Raw genomic sequence first — 23,387 nt, forward strand, 5'->3', positions numbered from 1 at the left:
TGAAACTTGAGGGCAGTTTTGACTAAACAGTGGGTTTAAAAGTAACTACCGGTAAGTACATTAGGCCTGTTTCCACTGAAGAAGTTCCTGGTACTATTTGGGGGGCAGGAACTACTACAGGAATGTCCTCTCGCTCGGCCCTCTCAACCGCCGTGTCTCCACTGAGAGAGCGGAGTAGGAGGAAGGTTCCTGTAAAGTTACCGGGCTCTGTATGTGATGTAATCATTGCGCGACCTTTTTGACCGGTGCGATGTAGGGACGCCGTTAGCCGTTAGCGGTGTCTGTAATAACTCCGGTCACGGTCCGTGAAAAAAATATTTTTTCCAGTGGATGTTTTAGTTATAACATGATTGAGCTAACTGGAGTAGTTTCATGTCGTATCCGACAATGGGAGGCTTTTAACAGATGACGTCCTGATGTTAGCTTTGCTGCTGCTGTTAGCTGTCCCTGTCAGCTGCAGCCACTGATGCTTTCTAGACATCGTGATTTCCCAAAACTGAATAAATACCACACATAGCAACACAAAACTGCTTTGCTAGCTCAGTCATGTTGTAACTAAGATATCTGTTTATTGAGTTATTACAGACACCGCTAACAGCTAACGGTTAGCCCAGCTAATCTACGATAACCATGTTGTTATTTACAAAACGTCACATCCCTCCTTGAGTATATACAATCAGCACCAAGTAATCCCCAGGCCCCAGCCAGGAGTTTCTCGGGGCCGTTCTGAGTACCTACTCCGAGGCAAGTCCCGGAACTCTGTCCTTCGGGGGTGGTTCCTGCGGTGGAGACACGTACCAACGGCCCCGGCCCTGTAAAATTACCCCGAAGTTCCTGCGGTGGAAACGGGCCTATTTACTCAAGTACTGTGCTTATGTTCAACGTTGAGGTGCTGTACTTGAGGATTTTCTTTTTTTTTTTTTCTCGGGGTTCCCAAACATTGTCAGGGACAAGACTTTACTCTAAATGTTAATTATATCATTAAAGGTGGTCCGTGGACTCGAGACGTGAAAAACGAGACTGTAGAATTCCAAGACTTTTCCATGTTTTCCATGACCTTGAGAACCTTGTTTACGCTACCTTCTACTTCAGAGGGAAATACTGTACTTTTCAATCCACTACATTCATCTCCATTTTTTTTTAAGCTGAAGAGAGATAGGAGGCCGGGGAAAAGAGAGGGGACGACATGCAGCAAAACACTGCGGGTCAGAACCAACCCCAGCTCGCTGCTAAGGACTCAACCTGCACCAGGCGCACACTCTAACAAGTGAGCTACCGCGATGCCTCATTTATGTGACAGTTACTTGAGTTACAAGTTACAGTTGATATAGTTTGTTTTCGTGGTGTCTTCCTGCGTATTCTTCTGCACTGATCAGGAGTAGCGCTCATAATTTCACTGTGTGCTCTACAATGACAATAAAGGCTTTCTGTTCTATCCGTTCACCACGACCAATCCCATCTTTAAAATGTATTTTACAGGTGAATGCATCAGTTATATTAACACAGTTGTTTTGCTGCTAACAGTTATGTACTTTTACTTTTTTTGTCATAGTCATAGTCATTGTGTTGCTTGTTTTATTTAAAGTAAAGGATCTGAATACTTTTTCCACCACTAATTTTGATGATACTATATTGTACCAAAGTATTCAAATGTTTTAAACCATACGACCTCATAATGATTTGGTTTTGTTTTAACAACATTTATAAAAGTCACTCGTAAAACTAGAAATGTAAGAACTTGCTGTGCTGCAAATCAGATTGGATAAAAGCACTGATGTCAGCCCGAGTGTTGCCAATCGCTACGACTGATGGCGCCACTGTTGCAGAGACAAACAGATTACTTTCCATTTGATAGAGCCTAGAAACTACCACAATTTTCAAAATTACTCTGGTCGTTGCATCGTCATTCATTGCCACGAGTGGGGACAGCGACTGCAAAGACATTACAGTACCAAGGTACCTTGGGATAGCAACTGGAAAAAAAAACAAGCACTTTCCTCTTCCTGTTTTGGTTGCACAATAGTTGACGAATTTCCTTTATGCTGTAAATTGAGCCTGTCGAGGCTTGTAGGGAACCAATCTAAACACAGATGGTACCATTGTTCTACAGCCATCACACTGTTCAATCAGCATTTACTTCTTAATGATAAGTTAAAGACAAAAAATTAAATTTTTGCCTTAAATTGCTGTTAACAGGTGAGACTTTGTATATCTTATTTGTCTTCAGGAAGCACTGTTTGACAAACATCCTTGTTTTAAAGCTGATTTTACTGATGACATTGTAATTTTTTATATCATCCAACGGGCTTTAAAAGTGTTTCATGAGCCTTAAAAGTTCAACTGAAAACATGAAAGCCACCACAGATGGATGGAGCCTACAAACACTTCATGGTATGTGATGTTATATGAGGCGGCTCACAGTTAGCAGACGACAGGCTGTTGTGGCGGATGTGGAAGTGCTGGTCAGCCTCAGGCTCCTCCGGCTCTGCGGGGAAGTTGGAGCTGACCCCAGAATCCACAGAGCTGGTGACAGGGGACAGAACGGGAGCCAGCGGCGTCAGGGCCGGGGTGGGGGACTCTCTTGCAACAACGTCACTGACTCTTGATAAAGACGGCGGAGGCTCGGGTTCTTCTTCTATGGCTTCTTGCTCCTGCTTCTTCCTCCGCACCTCCGCCTGCCGCCTCAGCTTCTCTCTCTGCCTCTTGATGGCTGCGACCCTGTCCCGTATGGCCTTGGCCACGAGCTTGAAGTCCGCCTCGCACACAAAGCCAAGAACGACCTGCATAACAAGACGAAGAAATGGTCAGGGCACAACATGAACACACATGTATAAGACACGGTCCACGGTGTGCAGGAGCGCTGCACTTGGCGACCCGACAACACAGGCTGTAGCAGCAACAGTCAGTGCTTTGATGTGACAGAAGCTATAGTGCTAACAGTGTTTTGTTTTGGGAAATCAACACACACAAAGTTCATTCTTCTTCCTTGCTCAACCTCTTGTGACACCCAGTCCAGCAGAGTGGGACACTCAGTCCGAACCTGGCTCTCAACACATAGTCAGATTACAGCAGATCAGCCAGACTAGATGTCCCCTGCTGATACCAAATTTGATCTTGATGAAAACTACCACAAAGAGGTAAACAAGCAAGGAATTGTGGCTTGCATTTTCATTAAAAATGACCTCTATGGAGGGGGCTCAGGAGGACACGAGGGCCTGTTTCGTAACAAGCAAGAGGTCCATTATATTATTAAAGACGTGACCTCGGCCGCTTCCTGAGACACGCTCTCACATTTCGAACCACTGATGATTAAATGTTGAGCCGTGCCCTTGACACACTCGGCAAGGCGCTCGCTTATGTGCCGGAGAGCATTTCTGCTGCCATAACAGAGCCGTAAAAGAAGCGTAATGATACCGGGATGCATTAGTGAGGCCGCTCTCACTGTTGGGGGTCAAGTGTCAAAAGATAGATAACTGGAAAAGAAATGTCACCATTAATGTCAGACTCTGTGCTGTGGTGTGAGCTTAGCCTGTGACAGGGTCTCTGAATCTGGACATTTCAAACACAGTCTTACTAAAAGTTACCACATCAGCAATATCCATGGAATTATTAACATTTTGAAACTTTTGATCAGTAATTCAAACATTACAACTCCAATTCAGGCATCCTCCAACCACACTGCACCTTTTTTATGAGGTGGAATTTGCTGCTTAACTGTTTTAAGATCACTGAGGTCAATACTAACTCCATATCCAGTCATCTTCCCGCCAGGAAACCAATAAAACGTTATCTTCATAAATCTAGATCAGGAGGCTGAGAACGTGGGACCCGGCTGAAGTCACCTCTATCTGTAGATCTGGGATCAATTACCCAATTTCCTCACTAATGGCTGGAACAAACTAGGTCAGTAAAGCAGTACAGTCTCACCATCTCCTGAGCCACCTCCTCGGGCACGTCCTTGTACAGCTCAAAGAGGAACTCGATGGCATTGTTGTCCTTGTACTTCCCGTGGAGCTTCTTGGTGTCGTCCATGCGCAGCCACAGCTTCAGGCCCGACTTCACCATGTCGTCTTCCTCCGCCAGCTCCACGTGCACGCCGTTGTTCTCCTGGAAGAAGGGGTGATCCAGGAGGTCCTGAATAGTGTACCTGCAGCAGAGTGAGAAAATAGGTCATGTTTTACGGCATGGCAGGAACTTAAAGGATTGATTAGCAGTTTTTAAACGCAGATCTTGTAATAATGTGGCTTCTTATTATTTGTATTCATCTGCACCCAACTATACTGCAGCAGGTTCTGACTGGGCTTATGAACAGTGCAACAGGGTGACTGTGTAGGCTTATAAAATTTTGACAAACATCCCTTTAAAAACAGGGAGCTTTACATGTTCAAAAGGGTTCAAACCTGCCTTTTATTAGGTTACATTAATTATTTTTGTTGTATTTATCTGCACACCTTTAACAAGATGCAAAATCACATCAACAACCTCCTGTCTTTGCAAATAAAATATACTATTATTCTTAATACAGTCCTGTTGCCTGAAATAGGCTGCAATGTAACCACTTGGGGCGTGTGCGCACCTTCGATTTAAGTCCACTAAAAGTGCTTGTTTTTGTCACTGACAGGCTCAGAGTATTATTTGCAGTGTCTGACATAGTTACAGAAAGGATCCCTACAGAGGTAGAAGAGCAACTCCTTTTTGTTTAACCAGGAACACCCCCGAAATCGCTATCACCAAACCCACCAGACTCCATTTAAATAAACAGTAATTTTAGCGTGTATAGAGGCAGCATATTCTCACTTCCAACTGTGCGAATTAAGAGTTTATTTCAACCAATACAGAGTTGGTGATTGTTGAAACAGTGGAAAGACAATCCAAGACTGTTTTGTGAGTTTTATTTTGCCTCTGTCGTCTTTGAATGAAGTGTGTTTCACGATGACAAAATTACTGCTTATTTAAATGGAGTCTGGTGGGTTTGGCGATAGAGATTTCAGGGCTGTTTCTGGTCAAACAAAAAGGATCTTACTCTTTAACAAAAAGGTCGATCTCTGTAGGGATCCTTTCATAATGCTGCCGGTCATTTAAAATAACAATCTGAGCCTGTTTGTAGCAAAAACAAGCACAAGTGTTTACACTGCAGCCTGTTTGCCACTGGCTGCTGCAGCATTCTTACACAATAATGGACCAAATTAAAAAATTATTGCTTCTATTAGTCACTTAGGCACAAAAACATGGGAAAATAGGAGTTGGTACCCTTTCAGAAATAATTTGTACTACTCTCTGTAGAACCTAGTGTTGAATATTTTGTTAGAGAGTATAAAATATAATCTGATTAGAAGCTTTTCAAGTTTTCTTGTGCTGAAAAAAGTATTTGATGTGCACAAAACCCAAGGCATGTGCTTAGGGATTAGTGCCCTTCATAAAGATCGAAATATACATTATTTATACAATGTTATTTTATTATTCTTGAACACAGTGTTTGTTCTCACACGTACCTTTCATCGTTGTTCATACGAATGCAGCCCTCAATGATCTCCTTGAGCTCTGGGACTTTGACTTTGTAGAAACTGTCAGGTTTCATTCCCTGTGAAAACAATCAGAGGAGTTTTACTTCGTCTGTAGGGCTTCATACTGAATCAACAAGTACAAGAGCAGGGAGCTTTAAACAGATTAAGTGATCAACGGTCAGCAGCGATCTCTTTTTATATGTTTATCCCACAGTTCTCCTGTCTTACGGAAACACTAACAGCCTCTCCCGCCTGCACTGCATATTACCGTAACCCTCTGCTTTGTGACATCTGCCACCAGCCAGCATGACATTCGGCTCTTGCAATCATGTCAACACCAGAGGGGAACAATACCAAGGGTTCATGAAAATGGAAAAAACCCAACATGCTCTTCGTCCTCCTTCAAGGGACTTTTTAAACTCCTGACAGCCGGAGCTTGTACGCAGTTTATCTCAAGGCAGAACATATACAGGCAGGACTACTCACTTATATGAAATAAGGGAGTTTTTCAAAATGCTATCATGAGAGTGAATATAGATTACAGCAGAGCTCCCGTCCCTGTAAAAAAAAACAACACTGATAACACAGCAACGAGTCGAGGTCAAACAGATGTTTGTCCTGCAGATACCCAAGCAACAAGCTGATGTCAGGTCAAAACACCCACATAATTTGATTTAGCAGAAAAAGGCTGAGTGATACACTGCACACATTTCCAAACTGACATGTCACACCGCAACTGCTGTCTTGTTTGTTGTGACCACAAATCATTTTCTCAAGATATCTCTGCTTCCTGTTTAAGTGGGACGAAGCTGTGAGACAGTAGAGATGACAAATGTTGTTTTTTCCTAACAGTAACAAGTGTGCTTGACTTTTTTTTCTGTTGTCTTTAGAGAACGCAGACTCGTTTTGTTACATAATAACTCCACCCAAACACAATTTTGGGAGTGCAGAAAAAAAAGAAAAGGCGCAGTCACTGAAAAGCCATTATCTTATACATGAGATGTGATTTAGTGGATCTGAAGCGGAGCACAGGGGTTTCTTTGTTGGAGCAGTTTGCTTCAGTGTCCTCACACACACCTTCAGAATAAATCAGTTTTCCCTGAGTCCAAATCTAATTAGTGACTCAGCTGCTTTCCTGTGGTGACGGTCAAGATAAGATCTTAAGAAATATGCTGGTGTCATACCGACCTAAGTGTTGCTAATGACACTTCCTTTAATGATCCCAATAAAGTATTTTATAGAAGAATAAAGTGTTCTAAAGTATTGTCCACAAGCAAAATGTGGCATTCTTTGACGTAGGTTTAAATTCCACTGTGGGAAATACACTTTAATTTTCTTTCTCTTTATTTTTCTTGTATGCCTCCACGGTGAATGAAGAATCCAAAAACTGAGAAAATTCTTGATGAACTGAAGTGAATGGGGGCTACGTTTAACAAACAGCAAAACTATACCAACTTATCCAGTCAAATGCTCTGTACTTCTCAAACACATGCAAACTTTAACATTTAAAGCACTTCCACAGAAACAGTCTCACGCACAGGAAGCAGCAGGCGTGGGTGAGTGACGGCAGAATTTCAGTGGAATGCATGAGCAGAGTGGAAATGCACACGTCTGCCCAGGTGCACTGCTCGTCCATGCATGAGACTGTTAATGCGGAGGTGTTTCAAATATCAAGGTTTTAGTGAAAATGCATTTGTTTGAGAAGTACTGAGCATACTACTGGATAAATTAGACTTAGATTATTCTGCATAAGTTGTGTGAGAGTTTGTGGACAGATGTTTTGATGTGGTTTTGCTGTTGTTGTCCCCATTTCCTTCAATTCATGGATCTGTTTTTGGATTCTTCGCTCACTGTGGAGGAGGTGCTTTATTCAGTTTTCTTCATGAAAACTTCATGAATTCACATTTTTGGCATATTGTTGCAGCAGTTAGAGGAAGGTCCTTTCCTGTTTTAACATGATAATGTCCCAATGCACAGTAAGGGCCACATAACATGTTTTTCCCAATCATTAGCAAAGCAAAATAATGCTGAAAATGGACTTGCTCCAGCTTCTCAAAAGTTACTATTTACTGGTTTTCTAATAATAAAATGAAAATCTTTGGGCCTGGCTTGTTTAGATCAGACAAAACAATACTTAAAGGGATAGTGCACCCAAAAATGAAAATTCACCCATTATGTACTCACGCATATGCTGAGGGAGGCTCAGGTGAAATTATAGAGTCCTCACAGCACTTGCGGAGATGCAAGTGGAGAGGAGGTAGCAACACAACTCCGCCCAATGGAGGCTGACGGTGCCCCAGATTCAAACATCCAAAAACACATAATTGAAACCACAAAATATCTCCATACTGCTCGTCCGTAGTGATCCAAGTGTCCTGAAGCCCCGACATAAAAGGTTGTTTGGAAAAACGCCATTTGGACTCTGTTTTTAGCCTCATTGTAGCCTGTAGCTTTAACTGCCTCTCTGTGCACCCCGCTCACATGTGTGCGCTTGCGCGTGAGACCAGCGAAAGCACATGAACACACATGAACGTGGTGCCCATGTCTCACAGTGCACAGAGAGGCAGTTAGAGCTACAGGCTACAACGAGGCTAAAAACAGAGTTCAAATGACGTTTTTCCAAACAACTTTTTATGTCAGGGCTTCAGGACACTTGGATCACTACGGACGAGCAGTATGGAGATATTTTGTAGTTTCAATTATGTGTTTTTGGACGTTTGAATCTGGGGTGCCGTAAACCTCCATTAGGTGGAGTTGTGTTGCTACCCCCTCTCCCCCTGGATCTCCACAAGGGATGTGAGGACTCTAAAACTTCACCTGAGCCTCCATCGGCATATGGAAGAGTAGATATTGGGTGAATTTTCATTTTTGGGTGCACCATCCCTTTAACTACATAAATGTGTTTTTTCTGAGCAGTTTAAAAACCACACACTGGCTACGGTTACATGATGGCTTCTCATTCGGAATGAAATGAATCTGAATGAAATCATTCGGAATTAAAGTGTTTCCAGGTAGTTTACATGGGAAATATTAATTCCGAATGAGGGTTTACATGGGAGATCAGTTCAATCGCCTTTATTCAGGTCTGCACAAGGTTTGGGTCAGGGAAGGTTTCTGATTGGATAGAGGGCGGGGGGGATGTAGCAGCAGAAGACCGTGCTGTGGCGAATGGAAACCGGTGAGTGCAATGAGTCCGACTGCTCTAGCTCAGCCCGTTGCTATGCAGCCCGTTGCTATGCAGCCCGTTGCTATGCGCGCTATATACGTCATCGCACCAGAAGGGCAAGGAAACGAGCATGCGCAGAAAGACCGGAATGAACTCAAAGAGGAATGAGTGTATACATGCACACAAAATTCTTTCATTCGGAATGACAAACGGAATAAACCACCCCCTTTAATCGGATTTAATTTTCAATCGGAATGACCGTTTACATGACCACTTTTAATCGGAATGGCCGTTCATTCCGATTAAAAGTGGAATTAAACTGTGCATGTAAACGTACTGATTGAATCATTATGAAGGAATATAAGCATAACTTGCAGCCCCAGTTGAATAGTGCATCTTTAGAGGATCTAAAATCTTGTAAAAGATCTTTTCAGAGGAGTCGAGGAAGTTATATCAGCAGATTATTGCCCGTCGTTTTAAAATGAGATGCTCAACACTCACATGTGGGTGTAAAGTTTGGGTGTCCACAAACTTTTGGCCATGTAATGTATAAGAGAAGGCATTTATTACCTTTCAATCTATTTATTTGATGTTAATTTAAAACATATTATGAACAAACCAGAGGCAAGTCTGCTCAGCTGTGACCACCCATATGGAAAAAATATGAATATATAAATATAATATGTTCTACTTTTCATATGTCAAGCTGTATTTCTCACCCTGTCCCCTTTAATAGCAAGTGACTCCAATTACAAGCATGTCATATGAGTGGAAAGTTACATAAAGTTTATAGGTTAGTGTTTAATGTCATATGTCCATACCATACATTGACACATGACGTCTGCGCTGCACATAGACGTAAAACATAAACAAATCATGAAAGGCAACGCCAATGTGATTCTTGCTCAGTCTTGCTGCACGGGTAAGCTTCTCCGACTGCACATGGAACATTATAATGTTTTGTTGTTTGTGGAGGAGCCAGACCCACTTTGACTTGTTGGCGTTGTTGCTTTCTCACTTTCCAGCCTCCGTCAGACACTGTTTGCTTTGCATATACGACACGTACGAAAGAAACTGCCTTCTTTGTGCAAGTAAGAGTGAGACACCATTTCCAACACATATAATTCTACTGTCGCCTGCCTTTGCCCACCATGGCGTCATTCATGTGCTTGGCACCCGGGAACAGCTTGAATTACGGCAGCCTGAGGCCTCTATGGTCTTAAAACTTATGACGCTGAGTCTCACATTTCTTCCTGATATGATCTGAATCAAATCAGTTTACATCCCATAAGTGGGCTACAATTCAAGCTCCCTTCATCCTTACACAAATATCTAAGAATGGATATTTAATTTTCTAATAATTCTAATTCTCTCACAATATATTTTTTCCGCAAGGCTTAAGAAGCAGTTCAGACAGAAAATTCTCAGATGTCATTGTCAATGGGTCACTTTCAGGAAGAAGGGAAAATTCCAGCGAGAATGATAGCCAGAACCAGTTAGACAGGATCTAAGACACTGGCAATCAGGGAGCCAAACATGTGCGACCCTGCGTCATGATTGCGGGCTGAAAACAGAAACGCGGGCAGATTGCGTCGCAGTTAGCTTGTAATGGACAAAACCAAGCCTTTAATACTCGAAAGGAGGCACATGTTCCATGTGGGCCCCACTTCTTTCCAAGCACTCAGGATATCCTCACGTATACACAAGACATCCTCCCGGTTTAATTCCAGGGTAGACACGGAAGAAACACATGTGGACAATTACATTAAACACAGGTTGAATCAAAACAAGGTGGTCCCTCATCCCCCTCCTTCCCTTTTACTCACACTGGTGACTTTGCGGTAGATCTGGGCGGCGTTTTGGCACTCGGAGTACGGGTACTCAGAGGTGGCCATCTCCAGGATGCACATTCCAAAGGCGTAGACGTCAACCGCTTCGTCGTACTTCTCCTCGTACATCTCTGGGGCCATGAACTCTGGTGTTCCTGTCAGAGGGCAGAGGTAAAGGTAAACCGTTATTCCATTACTAGAGTGAATCAGTGAAGGAGAGTCCAGCAAGTCTTAAAGTACGCTCACCCGATGTTCTAACCAAAAGGACATAAGCATCATGTAAAACGTTCATGGATTACAACACTATCAAAAGTCACATGAGATGTATTGATCATAAGACTCTTGTGTTTTAGGCCATTGAGGTCATTTTCACAAATAAGGTCACACATGGCCAAGTATACACCTAAACCTGTGTTTATTGATATTTTGGTCACTCTGGGGAAAGAGAACAAGCTTTAAACACAATATTGACACACCGTATTATCGTCTTTTAAACTTGATATAGCAAACTTATTAGCCAACAGTTGCTTAATTACACATCCAGCAGACACAGAGCGACATCAGCATCCATTTAGAGTCACGTCTCTGGCCACCTGATGAATGAAGTCCAATATTCACTCTTCTTTTAACTCTGTTTTGGTCTACACCAACTCCTGAGAGAAAGATTTGACTCGTAAGCGGCGGAAACGCTCTAGTATGTTTACCAGCTGTATACATTTTTTGTTTTCGCTCCCATTTTTCACAGGTTGAAATACGAGATCCAAGACTGGTCAGAATTAAAGGCCGCTCTAAAACGTGCCGTTTGATCATGCAACACGGTGCCACAGATATGCGTTTGAGTAATGAAGGTACACTGAAAAATGCAGGGAGGAATTTAAACAGAGGCGTCTATGGTTGCTTGTTTGCAGAGGAAATAAAACAGGAGAGACTCTGAAAGACTCTCAAGCAAAACAAGAAGCATTTATGAATTTAAACAGTGGCTCAAGTTAATTTCAGTCTGCCTAGTGGCATTTTATATGTCTTAGTTGTTGTGTTATAGATGCAGTTTCTTTTGTCACCAGTGGAAGGAGATATTTGTGAAATGTACACTCACCAATGACACTTTTAGCAAAAGAGGCACTTTTGAGAGTGGCCAGCCCCAGATCTCCTATCTTGACGGAGCCGATGGGGCCGGTGATGAAGATGTTGTCACACTTGAGGTCCCGGTGGATGATGGGAGGAGTGCGTGTGTGCAGGAAGTGAAGCCCTTTGAGGATCTGACGACTCCAGCGCTGCAGCAGCTTCAGTTTCATCTCCTTGAACCTCTTCAAGTACCTAAAACAAAAGGAGGATAAGACTAAATACTCCATTCTGAACATGCAAGAAGAGAAAAGTGCCTCAAAATATTTCATTTCTTATTTTGACAGCCGGGAGGAAGTTTTAAAGCAAGCGAGTTTCCTGAATTCTCTCCAAGAACATTGTATCCCAAGTGGAGCTATTCTTTATTCTGCGCCTTTTATCGCACCTCTTTTAGCAGACAAGCTGTCAAACATGACACAAATATCCTCTTTTCTATGGAGAGTTTAATTTGGAAAAAGGATATCCGCCATTTCAAAGATGTAACTCCTTCTTACAAAAAGACAGAGAGATTAAAATTAACTGCTTTAGTTTGTTTAATCTTTTTAAAAATGTGAAGAGCCACAGTTTAAAGGGGAACTGGATTAAGAGACTCACGTTTTGAGTGTGCCTGAGGTCATGAGTTCAGTCACCAGGATGATGCACTTATGGCCCTTTACCGTCGACTTCCAGGAGTCGTGGAAGCGGACGATGTTGGGGTGCTGCAGGCCCTTCAGCATCTCCACCTCCTCACTGAAACGCTGTCGCTCCGCCTTGGTCAGCTTACGAGTCTGCAGAGAAAATCACGCTGTTAGGGATATGTTTACCTGCCCAGTTTATCCTGGTTTTGAGTATATTTGGGATATTTACATGAAAAATTAGAAACGTGGGTTTGTCCTGGATTCTTTGACATGTTAAAGAAGTGTTTATGGTGTCTTCATAAAACTCGGCCGTCTATGCAGTAGAAAGATGCAAATACTTTTGAATTCAGTGCTACATGACCAGAGGAAACAGGGAAAAACAGCAGTGGCATTTGCTCTTGCTCAAGAGGTAGAAAACCTACAAATATCATAATGTACTGCACCACATTGCACCAATAAAACCTCTCGCTGGTAGGTGACGTAGCGCAAGTTTGTCTGTTTTGTTACAGGAATCAATATGGCAGCCAACTGGTAACAAACAATGTCAAATTACAAGGAAACACTAAGATAATTATGTTTCTGAAAACATCTGAGGCGAGAAATAGGCACCGCAGTGACAGAATCTTGATTTATATTTGATCAGCGCTGCTTAGTTTAAGAGAGAAAGAGGGGGGCAGTTCTATCTCTTGATCCGCTTTTATACATTTTGCGACCATGGTGGCAGGCCTTCGAAAGCAAGTACAATCTGTAGAAAGCTCAACAGCCCTATAGTCAGCAAAAATCTGTCCACATTGGACCCTGCAACTGGACATGTGTGAGTTTCTCGAAGACGTTTCGCCTCTCATCCAAGAGGAGGTGGCCTACGATACCACATCACCCATCTACAATGCAGTCTTGGGATGCCTCCCCGAATGACTTGACACCCATTCTCACCTGGACTCATCTAACCCTAACGACACACAAGGTGGCTGGGTGGGCCAGCAACTCACATGTGATCTCAACGACTCTGTAAGGGTTCACACTCACACAGAGTTTAAAGCCTGCGACTCAGCACCAGTCAGAACTGAAGAAGCCTCTTGGATGAGAGATGAAGTGTCTTCAAGAAACTCAACCAAGTCCAGCTGCCTACGATATAGGCACAAGAAAATGACTCCCAATCTTAATCCCACCTACAATTGTCTCTGATTGGTTCACTGTTTCTCAAATTGGGGAAAACGGCCAACAATAAGCACAACACCACACCAATCTGAATCACTGAAAAAAAATCTGAGATGTCGTCAGGGATTATGAGGTCTTAAATCAGGCTAGATATTCACATTGCAGCTGCATTTACTGCTCTGCTGGCTTTAATCACCAGTAATAAAAGAAGAGACTGTCAGACTTTCACTTTTATTCCAGTGCCGACATCATCATTGAATTGCTTCACATCATAATTTTTGTTTTACTGTTTATATAGTTAAAAGCAGGGGGTTGAGGATGCACTCGCACACATGGTGGAGAATGATCAGAAACCTTTTGAAGGTGTTTACAAACCACAGTACGGCAGTTTATGAGTGCTCCAGCGAGCATATTCAGGTTTCTCAAAAACAGGATTACAGAGCTTATACAGGTATCGTTTAAACATCCGTAAACACATGATGCGTATACTCCAAAAACCTGATTGCCACCATCATAAACGTACGCATGTAAACTCTCTAGTACAGCTAATAAATAAAGAAAGTGACTTTGAGGTGAAATTGTTTTGTTTCCATGCATAAACTGCATCTGCTGGTGAAGGTCATGTGAAATGATTGGAAGCTCCTCTAAATGGACCTTGAGGTGAGATTGTTTTGTCAACCAGAGAAATGCAGTTGTGTTGACAGTTGAGTTGCAGAGCTCTGGTCCTCTCAGGGTTATGTAACGTTACGTAAGAAGGTAGCAATAAACAGAAATACAGAGGACTAATTTGATAAATCACTGTTACTTTAACTAATGAGCTCGCAGAGGGACTGGAAACCACAAGTTCATCCATCTGGGCGACAACTCCAGTTACATAATCGCATTTATTTTCCAATAAGGGGAGCTCAGATTTTACAAATCTAAGGGGGAGGTTTCCGAAATCCATGTAAAACTGAACCAAACACTGCAGTCACGCTGCACGGACAAAGACATTTTTGTGCTTCCTCTTGGATGAATGGCCCAATTTAGCTGCTGTTGGAGTAACTCTGCCTGTGGTGGGTGGTTAGTGGAAAACTCCTGGGAGACTTCAGAGCCATGAATCCTGCATTGAGGCGGATTTCTGGGAAAAATGCTCTGCATATGTTTATGCTTACAATCAACCTGACTGCTACTTTCTCCTTCCTCTCTGCTCTCTCCCAGCGAGTGAATGAGGTGCCGCTGTTGCTAATGCTAAGCTGCTGCATCAATCAGCCTGTTTGAGGACCTGCCCTGTCTGAAGTCACACAGCGCAAGACCCCTTTTACCTGCGTCAGTCACCTGTCAAGCTGTCATATTACAGCAGAAACTTAAACATGAGGGCCTGGGCTCAAAAGCAAGACACAGAGGCAACTTCTGACTGAGAGGTTTGCTTTTTGGTGGATCAGATTATGATGTGAACACAGGCTGCAGCTTGTTCCTCATATGCACAGACTCTGTCAGACTTACTAAATGGTTTGCAAAAAAGGAAAACATTTTAATGTAATGACTATAACCATTTAAAATGTCATCAGGGCTTAAAAGGCTTTTAGATCACACAATTATTCATTCATCTCCTGAATAAGTCAGTTCAACTTTAAAGCTGGGGTGGACAGTTTTATTGGGTAAAAATCCCATAATAGTCTTTGAGTATACGTAATTCAAGTGGTCTGAGAGAAAACCAGACTTCTGCTTGACTCTGCTGTAAGGCTTTAGAAAATCGAGCCAGTGACGGAAGAATTTGGCCGATAACAGGTCATGTCAGGCAGAGGGTGTTCCTATTGGCTGTCTTAAAAATGCAGATGCACGCCCCTTTGGTGAAAGCCTGATTCAATGGCGGAGAATCCTGCAGAGAAAGTTGCTACTGCAGCCCTGGTATCAACTGCTCAGGGAAGCGTTTTAGACATGGAGAGAAACTGTTGCTTATGGTTTTAGCCTCCTGCTAACCGGAGCCAAAGGCTAACAGCTGCGGCTTCAAGTTCACGATTATGAAGCTAACATTAGCTAGCACCTCAGATCACAATATGTTTTCTGCCGAAAGCAAGCAGCAGCTCCAGAGACAAACCCCCAGTCAGCGGACAACCTTAACTCCCCGCCAGATCAGCAAACTTTCTGCCGTTACACAGGTTAGACGCAGTGCTGCTGCCGGCCACCAGTCAGCTGTGACAACCGGCGCTGGGGGGGTTTGCGCTGGCTGAATTCGAGCCATGTCAGCTGCCGATATGTCTCCTGAGCTGCTGCCTGCTCTCCTCCCGGCGATGCAGTCCACAGTGGCGGGGAGCGAGGCGGAGAAACCATCGGGTGGCTAGCTAACTCTTGCGTTAATTCTTGGATGGGCTGAGCAAATGCTCTTTGGGCAGCTCTTCAATGTATTTAAATTGAGTAAATCAATGTATGAGACACACTAGGTCATCTGGAGGGAGGGGCTCAGGACAGAGAGGGGAGAGCTGCAGGAGGAGGGTGCATTTTTACATTCTGACGTTTATCTATTTATTTATTTTTTTGCCTTTCCCAGAAAATTGCATGCCTACAATTTAATCTTATTTGTGCTTCATACACTCAATTAAGTTTTAAGGACCCTTAAGCAAAAATACAGACTAGACACTGAGGTTTATTAGCGCTACAGATTTCTACAGATTTCACGGAAAAAACACACACAACATGACAATTATGTGTGTGTGCAGTTTGTGCGTGAGCCAGGGTGAGTGAGTCAGTGGGTTATGGGTTGATGTGCATCTGGATATTTATGTATCTAAGCGCGATAACACCAGACCCCCGCGTAGCGAGCTCTATCTCCCATGGATAGTCGCCTGTGCAGCGGCTGTTTGCAGCCCACAGTCAGCGTGACATGCATTAGCTGTGGCACGCAGCCGAGCCACTTGGAGTCTCTGACACTTCCAAAAACCACAGGATCTACTAGAGTTTTGGCATGCTGAATGACATGATTGCAAAATACTAAATGAAGACGACTTTTGGCAACTTTGGACGAGCTCTTGGAGAAACTGAAAACCCTGCTGTGGCAACTCTGACAACACCACTGTTCATAAAATGTGAGCTGTTAAACAAACTGGAGAGAGTTTCATGTGACTCATCGAAAACCTGTTCACCAAAACTGAGGAATTGTTCTCCGAAAAAGTACAAAAAAAAAGTAGAAAATGAAGTACAGATGGAAACAACAAAGCACAAGTGTGAGCTGCGTTAACACTGCAGTGCTGTTACGTGATTGCATTGTTATTGGTGCTGGCTAATTTCAGCGTAACAGAACGCCTCCTCCCAGTAAACACATGCACTTAAGCTGTGACTAACAGCAGAAGCAAAAACCAACCACACAGTAGCGCTTCAGTTTGACTGAGATTGATTTCACATCATGACAGCCACCAATTCATCGGTCTAATAGACATGATTACTTCTTTCATTATTACAGATAACGATAGTGAGTTTCAATTAGACTTAATGATATCTATCTTTAGTCAGACGCCCTGCGGCATTTCCCAAAGAAGGAATCCTCTGTTGACAACTGTGCACGGCTTCTATCTAACTTTTCCATAGGATATTTGAGTGCATCTATCTGCCCCCACCTCTCTCTTTCCCCCTCCCCTCTTCGGAAAATGAGGCCAAAAAAACATTGTGTAACACTGGAGACAGCGATGCAGGGGGGGAGCTACAAAAACAAACTCCGCTTTCAGAAGACGAGCAAGATTCCTCTAGATTCAGAGGTGTGTGTCTGCTAAAAGTTCTCTTATACTGTCGTCTCTTCCAGCTGGATGTTTTATTCTTAGCCGCTGCAGCCGGTAGGTGTGTGTGTTGAGTCAGGGGTCTGCTTTAGCAGGGGTTGGAAATATTTGGGCCTGGTGCCACATAAGTGGAGTTACATAAGCAGTGTTGATGGTAGAGGAGCCATCGGTATTAAGAAGTCCCTGTCAGCGCCCCTATTATGACAACCAGGACATGAACACGACAAGTCAGCCAACATTTGCACCAAACCAGGTGGTGTACACTGTGGCTTAAAACGGGACTGAACACTTTGCACTGTCCTGACGTTACACTCAGATACAGACAGTCTCACCAGGATTCGAGGAGCTTCCAGTCAGTGTGGACAGACTGTGGTATCTGTAGGAATCTTGACTAAATACAGACTGAAAAGTAGGGCAAGTGAAAAAATGGATTCACTTATACTACTTATAGCCCTGCGGGATATGTGTTAAGGGTTAGATGCTGGGGTTTCAATGCAGTTTTTCATTTCCATGTCTTGAATACTTAGATCTGCATTCAAAACTATGTTAAATATAGCATCAAATCCCATGAAAACTCCATAACAACCATGTGTTAGCCTGTCTCTGTACTTTATTTTTTATTGTCTTTGCGTTTTCCTGTGTTGTTTTTATAGTTTTAGCTTCTTTTTTTTTCTTTTTTTTTTTTTTTTTAAATTGTACAGGACTTTGTTCAACTGTTTTTGTTTTTAAATCTGCTTTATAAAAAAAAAAAAAAATTGGATTCAAATTTAGATTTATAGTCTGCCCAATCTGTCTGTGGCACTTGCACCCACACACATTTGTTCCTACTGAAGACTTCAACCTTTAAAAACAATTCACAAATACATAGTTTCATTTTTTCTTTTGTTTTTAAAAAGGCTCAGTAATTTCCTAAAGCAACTGGGCACCGCTGTTTTTAACAAACATTGTACAAACTGGAGTAAACAGCCTAACTGTGGGGGACTATTTTCCGCTGAGGATTAATACACATTTGGTGCTCTCGTAGGTGTTTATACTGTACAGCAGGAAGAAGACGGTGTATATGGGATTAACTCAAACTACGGTGCCCATGTTTGCTGTAATGACGGAGCATGTTGCCAGGTGCAACAGTGGGCCTCATTTATATGTATTTAATAGTTTTTAGGAGGAAAACGGAGCTACAAAGACGATACATGTTAGCAGGATCAATTCATTGTTGGCGTCTATCTTTTCATAGGATTAGTTGATGATAAGAAATAAAGCCACTTCACACCAAGCACAGATTTTCAACCAAAAAATGTGTATGTAAATCTATAACAACTTTAAGAGCTTTAATAAACACTGAACCAATGAAATCCTTTGATCCAAACGATGTTGCACCTCGAGGTCATAGCTAGTTTTCTGCCAAAATAGGGGAATGTCTTATCAATTTGGCGTCTAAAACCAATATTGTAAGACAAACACTGTGACAGCTATCTTAACAACCAAATAATGGACAATTCACGGTTTGAGATTGCCCAGCAGCTGCTAACGTTATATGTTAGTCACAGATCGGGGTTAGCCACAACAGCTAGCATTAGCATCACATTTGGATTAGAATACTGTGAAGTTAATGTTAGCCCCTCAGACATTCTCTGCATGGGCAGGTTTTTGTTGTGTGGAGTGGACACCTAAGGCTCATTTATACTCCCTTTACGTACAAAAATAGATATACATAGATACAGCCAATAGAGGTCAGAGTCAAACATTTCCAACAGCACACATGGCGACCATGGAGGAGGTAGTAATAACGCACCTTTTAACAGAGGCAGCGTTGTAGATGGCTGTGATCTTTTAGGCCATTGAATACATTGTGACATGTGAATGGTGGATTCTTTTCACTGTATTAGCAATCTTTTAAAATGGCTCCTACTTTCGTATCTTGCTTAAACACCGCTACACTGTCCCCACGATCTCCGGTGGTATCTGTACGCTTTCAGAAAACGTGCACAAACACGGACGAACTGAATGCAGAGTATAGACAAAAGACTCCATCCATGTTTGTATACGTGTATAATGTTGAGCATAAATGAGTCCTTCCTGGGCCTTATTCCAAAAACAAGCAGAACATAGAGCATGGCACAAAGCTGATTCATACTGGACCTGGAGTGCATAGCTGTCATTCCTGCAGTGACGAGAAGTGGATTCCTGGAAATTGTAATAGCCAGTTATTACTGTTTTGTGACATTTTAAAGGCTAAACAACAAATCATTCAATAAAAATAAGGTAAAGATTATTTGATGAAAGCAAATAGTAGTAACCCTAGAAGAGCAGCTGTTATCAGACAGTATGGGACCAAATGAGACAGAGAATGTGTCCATAATTCGTCAACGAACAAGTCGTAACTTTTTGTGAGATTCCAGAAATAATCAAATTCATCTGTCATACTTTTTCATCTACCTTGACTTCTGCTTGAACCCTTTTAGGGACTAGAAGGTGAGCCCTCCTGTCTTCTTCCTGTCGTTAACTTATTACTGAAAGTGCTGTTAACAGGCCATAACTCCTGTGTTCCAGATGCTGACAGAGAGGAGCCCTGCAGATAAAGACCAGAGTTCAAACAGACCTTCAAGCAGGACAGAACCTGCACGGCTTCAGAGTAACTGACAACCAGCTCGCCAAGATCTGGGATTGAGGTCAAAGGCAAAGAGGGGAAAAAAAACCAGTCTGACCTCATGCCTCTGAGACTGACAAACGCATTTTGACTGACATACAGTTTGTATAAACACGCACGTAGGCACTCACACTGGTACAGTGTTGAATTTAGATGTTTGCAGGTGAGAACTGAGGTGGCACTGTGCTCTTTCCAAAGAAAACTTGACATGTTCTGTAAATGGAGCGGGCAGAGGGAGGTTAGCCATTAATCTCATCAGGATTGAGGACGCAAACCAGCCTCTGACTGCTGCTCTCACACTGACAACCTGACCTGACTTGTGGCGCCCGGCTAATTACCTACACGAGTAAAGGAGGCCTAGATGCAGGATTACACTATCTCTCATGTATTTCAGGAGTGGAAAAAGTGGCCTGTCGAGCACGTCTGTTTCCATCTGGTTTAGATACTTTTTCTAGATATGAACAGATTTTAAAGCCTGACCCAAAGAGGATTTTTGAAGCCGACATTGCTATTTAGGAGTTAAAAAAGAATCCGATAACAATATATCAACATGTTTTCTTTTTTTACCTTAAACACATCGCTTTAACAAACAATCTTGATATGGATACCAAAATTTATTTTTAAATTATGGCCAAAATAGACCTGTGATCGGTACATTTTACAGTTGAAAAATCAACTTGTCCATGTTCTCTGGAGGACTAATTGTAATAGTGGCAGTGTTTCTTAATATCCTCAAACTACTTTGGCATATTTGTACTGCTGTTATTTGTTGCTGGCCGACCAGTAGAGGATCCCGGTCTCACGCTGAAGTCGTCAAAATAAGGTGCTTGGGCAGTGACTTGCGGCGTCAGAAACCAACGAAAAAGGTGTCCTTTAACGTCAGCATGATACGTGGCCAGCCCGACGGCATCAAGGGGAAACGTGGCAGGATAAGGATGTAGGTTAAGGTGGCCAAAGTCCGATTAGGGCAGGCAGGAGGGGTGATGGATGGGTCCAACAAACACCGACTTTCACCTGAGAGGGCGGTGTTCACGTCCTGTAAGATTCTAAATCCAAACCCAGTTCTTTTTTCCTAAAGCTAACCATTTGCGTTTGTTGTTGAAGGGGAAAAAAGAAAATTCACCGTGTACCGATGAAGTGCGTTAATTTTGAAAAAACATTGTATGTGAAACGGAAATGTATTTTGAAAGAAGACAATGCTTGTAACAGGCAGAACTTGGCACAGCGTCCCAGAATGTCACTGGTCTAGTCTTGGTCATGACTTGGTCTTGGTTAAGGTGATCTTGATTCTACTTTCCTACTTCAATTTAACAAACATTTTCAATGCAGCACTTTTACTTGTTGGGGAGTAGTTTTACAGTGTAGTGTTAGCACCGTTTACTTCAGTAAAGTTAAGTAAGTTCCTCCACCACTCTGGCCTCAGTCATTTAATGGTCTGACTCTAACATATTTACTCAAGTACAAGGTTGTCCTCTGAGCTATACAGTGTGAGCTGTCTCAGAAAGTATTGCATCACCTTGTTTGAGAGACTAGGATTGATTTGTTTCAAAGCCAGGAGATCTTGTGTCATTAGCGTGTTTACTTTGTTATTCTTAACAGCTCTTAACCTGTCTGGTGTTTGCTTTTAGTGACTCACTAAGACCTCAGTTAACAGTATTCTATAAACTGCTCTGCACTTATACTACGGTCCTTAGAGAGCTCTCTTCTTAAAAAATCCTCTTCCCTTTCAAGTTGAGATTCATATTGCGCAATTACAGTAACTAGTAACTTTTCCTTGCACGCTATTAGCCTGAAGCATCTCATTCCTTTTTATCTATAAGCACCGTGTCATTGTCTTTTGTTGTGACTTTGACATGGCAGCTTGTGATAATGAAAATGACAAAGACTTACAGTTGCCTGTTGGTGTCCATTACATGCTTTAAGTGTAAACAACAATGGCTGAAATGTCAGCACACATAGGGAATTACCCAGCCTGATCACACACTGTAATTCATCACATAGTTATATACAATGGCTCCTTTGTAACTTTAACACTTAATTTTGAATGGTGTGTATGCAGTCTGAAGACCAGCTTGACCTGCAACACTTTCCAGCTGACCTCAGGTCAAAGTAAAACACAGATGGGAAGACATTCTTGCTCCAATCTGATCAAATAACCCTGCAAGGGAAGGAAGCTTGAAATGCCGGAGGGGAGAGTATACGGGTGTTTCTTTCAGTTTAATAGTGTTTGAAGAGGAAGAGTGTGAATGGAACAAACACTTTGTCCTCTTCAACAAACCCAGCGAACCACGGAGAGATCACAAGATGCCTGGAAGATACAGTCTGTATGAGTTCCGTCCTCAAAGAATAAAGCAGAGCAGCTTAGTTATGGGTCGTCCGATGGTTGTGCAATCAGACACAAATATGATGACATACAGTATTTTCTGTAATGATCAAAGTTTAAATGTGGCGTCAATATTTTTATCAGGGCAGCAAGAAATCAGCAGTTCAAGGCACTAAAATGTGTCTGTTAGAAACTTCTTCTACTGTAGTGTAGTGGGGATCGGTAAATAGGAAATCATAAATGGACCACCTTGTTGTGAAAATGAGCTGTGATTGGTGTGTGACTGATTGGGAACAATGATTCAATCAGCTGGCTGTCAGCTGATTACAGCTGGGGCGTATGATTTACTAAATAACACCATGCTTCTTTTAATGACCCTAAAGGCCTAATATTCATAAAACATCACTGGTTTTGCCTGTATACCCATTTTCTCTTACAGCTGTCCCTTGTGTTGCTTAAAGTATTGTATGTGTTGTAATATGTGACACAGTTTATATTTGTACTGTTGGAACTGATTGTGCCACTGTCTTGACCAGGGCGAAGAAGAGATCTTATAAATATGCTCATTTTCAGGTTCATACTTGTATTTAAGGTTTCTTCTAGAACTGGTTTACATGCTTTAATGGTCAAAAGTACTTCAGAAAATATGATAGTTTCACGTTATCACAGAATTTATATTATCATCAGTCAGAATGACCTTTAAAGCAATAAAAATGGAAGGGTTATTTTTGGTTGAACAAACATTTCTTTTACTATACTGAAATGTGACACCATTTTGTTAATGAAATTATGTGTAAAAAGTCTCCCCTAGAGATTGGCTGTCCAGTTGCATTTTTTTTCCGATATCGTAGATAAGAAAATGCTTACGGTATGATAACCAGTATATTGCTGCGACCTTAGCATTAACCCTCTTTCTGAGAAGACCCCCCATCTGAAAAAGCCCAGTCTGCTCTGAATGGTCAGCGTTTACGGCACCATTAAAAATCTAAACACAACGGGTTCTAGCAGAATTATGATCCAAAATCGCAGAGAAATTACCCACATCGGCAACTAAGGTTACATGTTTCTCATGCATGCGGAGAATGACTGCACTGGAGAATAGCGGCAGTTTCTACTGTGAAAAATCACCAATAAAAGCTTCTAAACACAACCAGAAATGTTCCAGCAGGTGTGTGATCCAAAATCAAGGAGATTTTGAAAACATTAGCAACCAAGACTCCATGTTTCCCTCACGTTAGCAGTAGCTACATGTACGTTAGCGGTGCACTTGTATCC

General features: G+C 42.3%; 1 protein-coding gene across 3 annotated transcripts in view; it reads right to left on the minus strand.

Annotated features, from left to right (window-relative positions):
- Positions 1 to 23,387, minus strand: part of wnk4a (WNK lysine deficient protein kinase 4a) — a 65,563-nt gene that overhangs the window by 25,768 nt on the left and 16,408 nt on the right. For 2 of the 3 annotated variants that reach the window (XM_049563202.1, XM_049563200.1), the window contains exons 3-9: positions 19,282 to 19,326; positions 12,213 to 12,385; positions 11,593 to 11,813; positions 10,497 to 10,654; positions 5,493 to 5,581; positions 3,928 to 4,147; positions 2,420 to 2,780 (exon numbers count right to left, since the gene is read on the minus strand). In XM_049563202.1, coding sequence (XP_049419159.1) covers positions 2,420 to 2,780; positions 3,928 to 4,147; positions 5,493 to 5,581; positions 10,497 to 10,654; positions 11,593 to 11,813; positions 12,213 to 12,385; positions 19,282 to 19,326 — 1,267 coding nt within the window. The remainder of the gene's footprint in view (positions 1 to 2,419; positions 2,781 to 3,927; positions 4,148 to 5,492; positions 5,582 to 10,496; positions 10,655 to 11,592; positions 11,814 to 12,212; positions 12,386 to 19,281; positions 19,327 to 23,387) is intronic. The other variant, XM_049563201.1, reaches the window with a different exon arrangement.

The sequence above is a fragment of the Epinephelus fuscoguttatus genome, linkage group LG20 (assembly GCF_011397635.1).
Source record: "Epinephelus fuscoguttatus linkage group LG20, E.fuscoguttatus.final_Chr_v1".
NCBI classification, from domain to species: Eukaryota; Metazoa; Chordata; class Actinopteri; order Perciformes; family Serranidae; genus Epinephelus; species Epinephelus fuscoguttatus.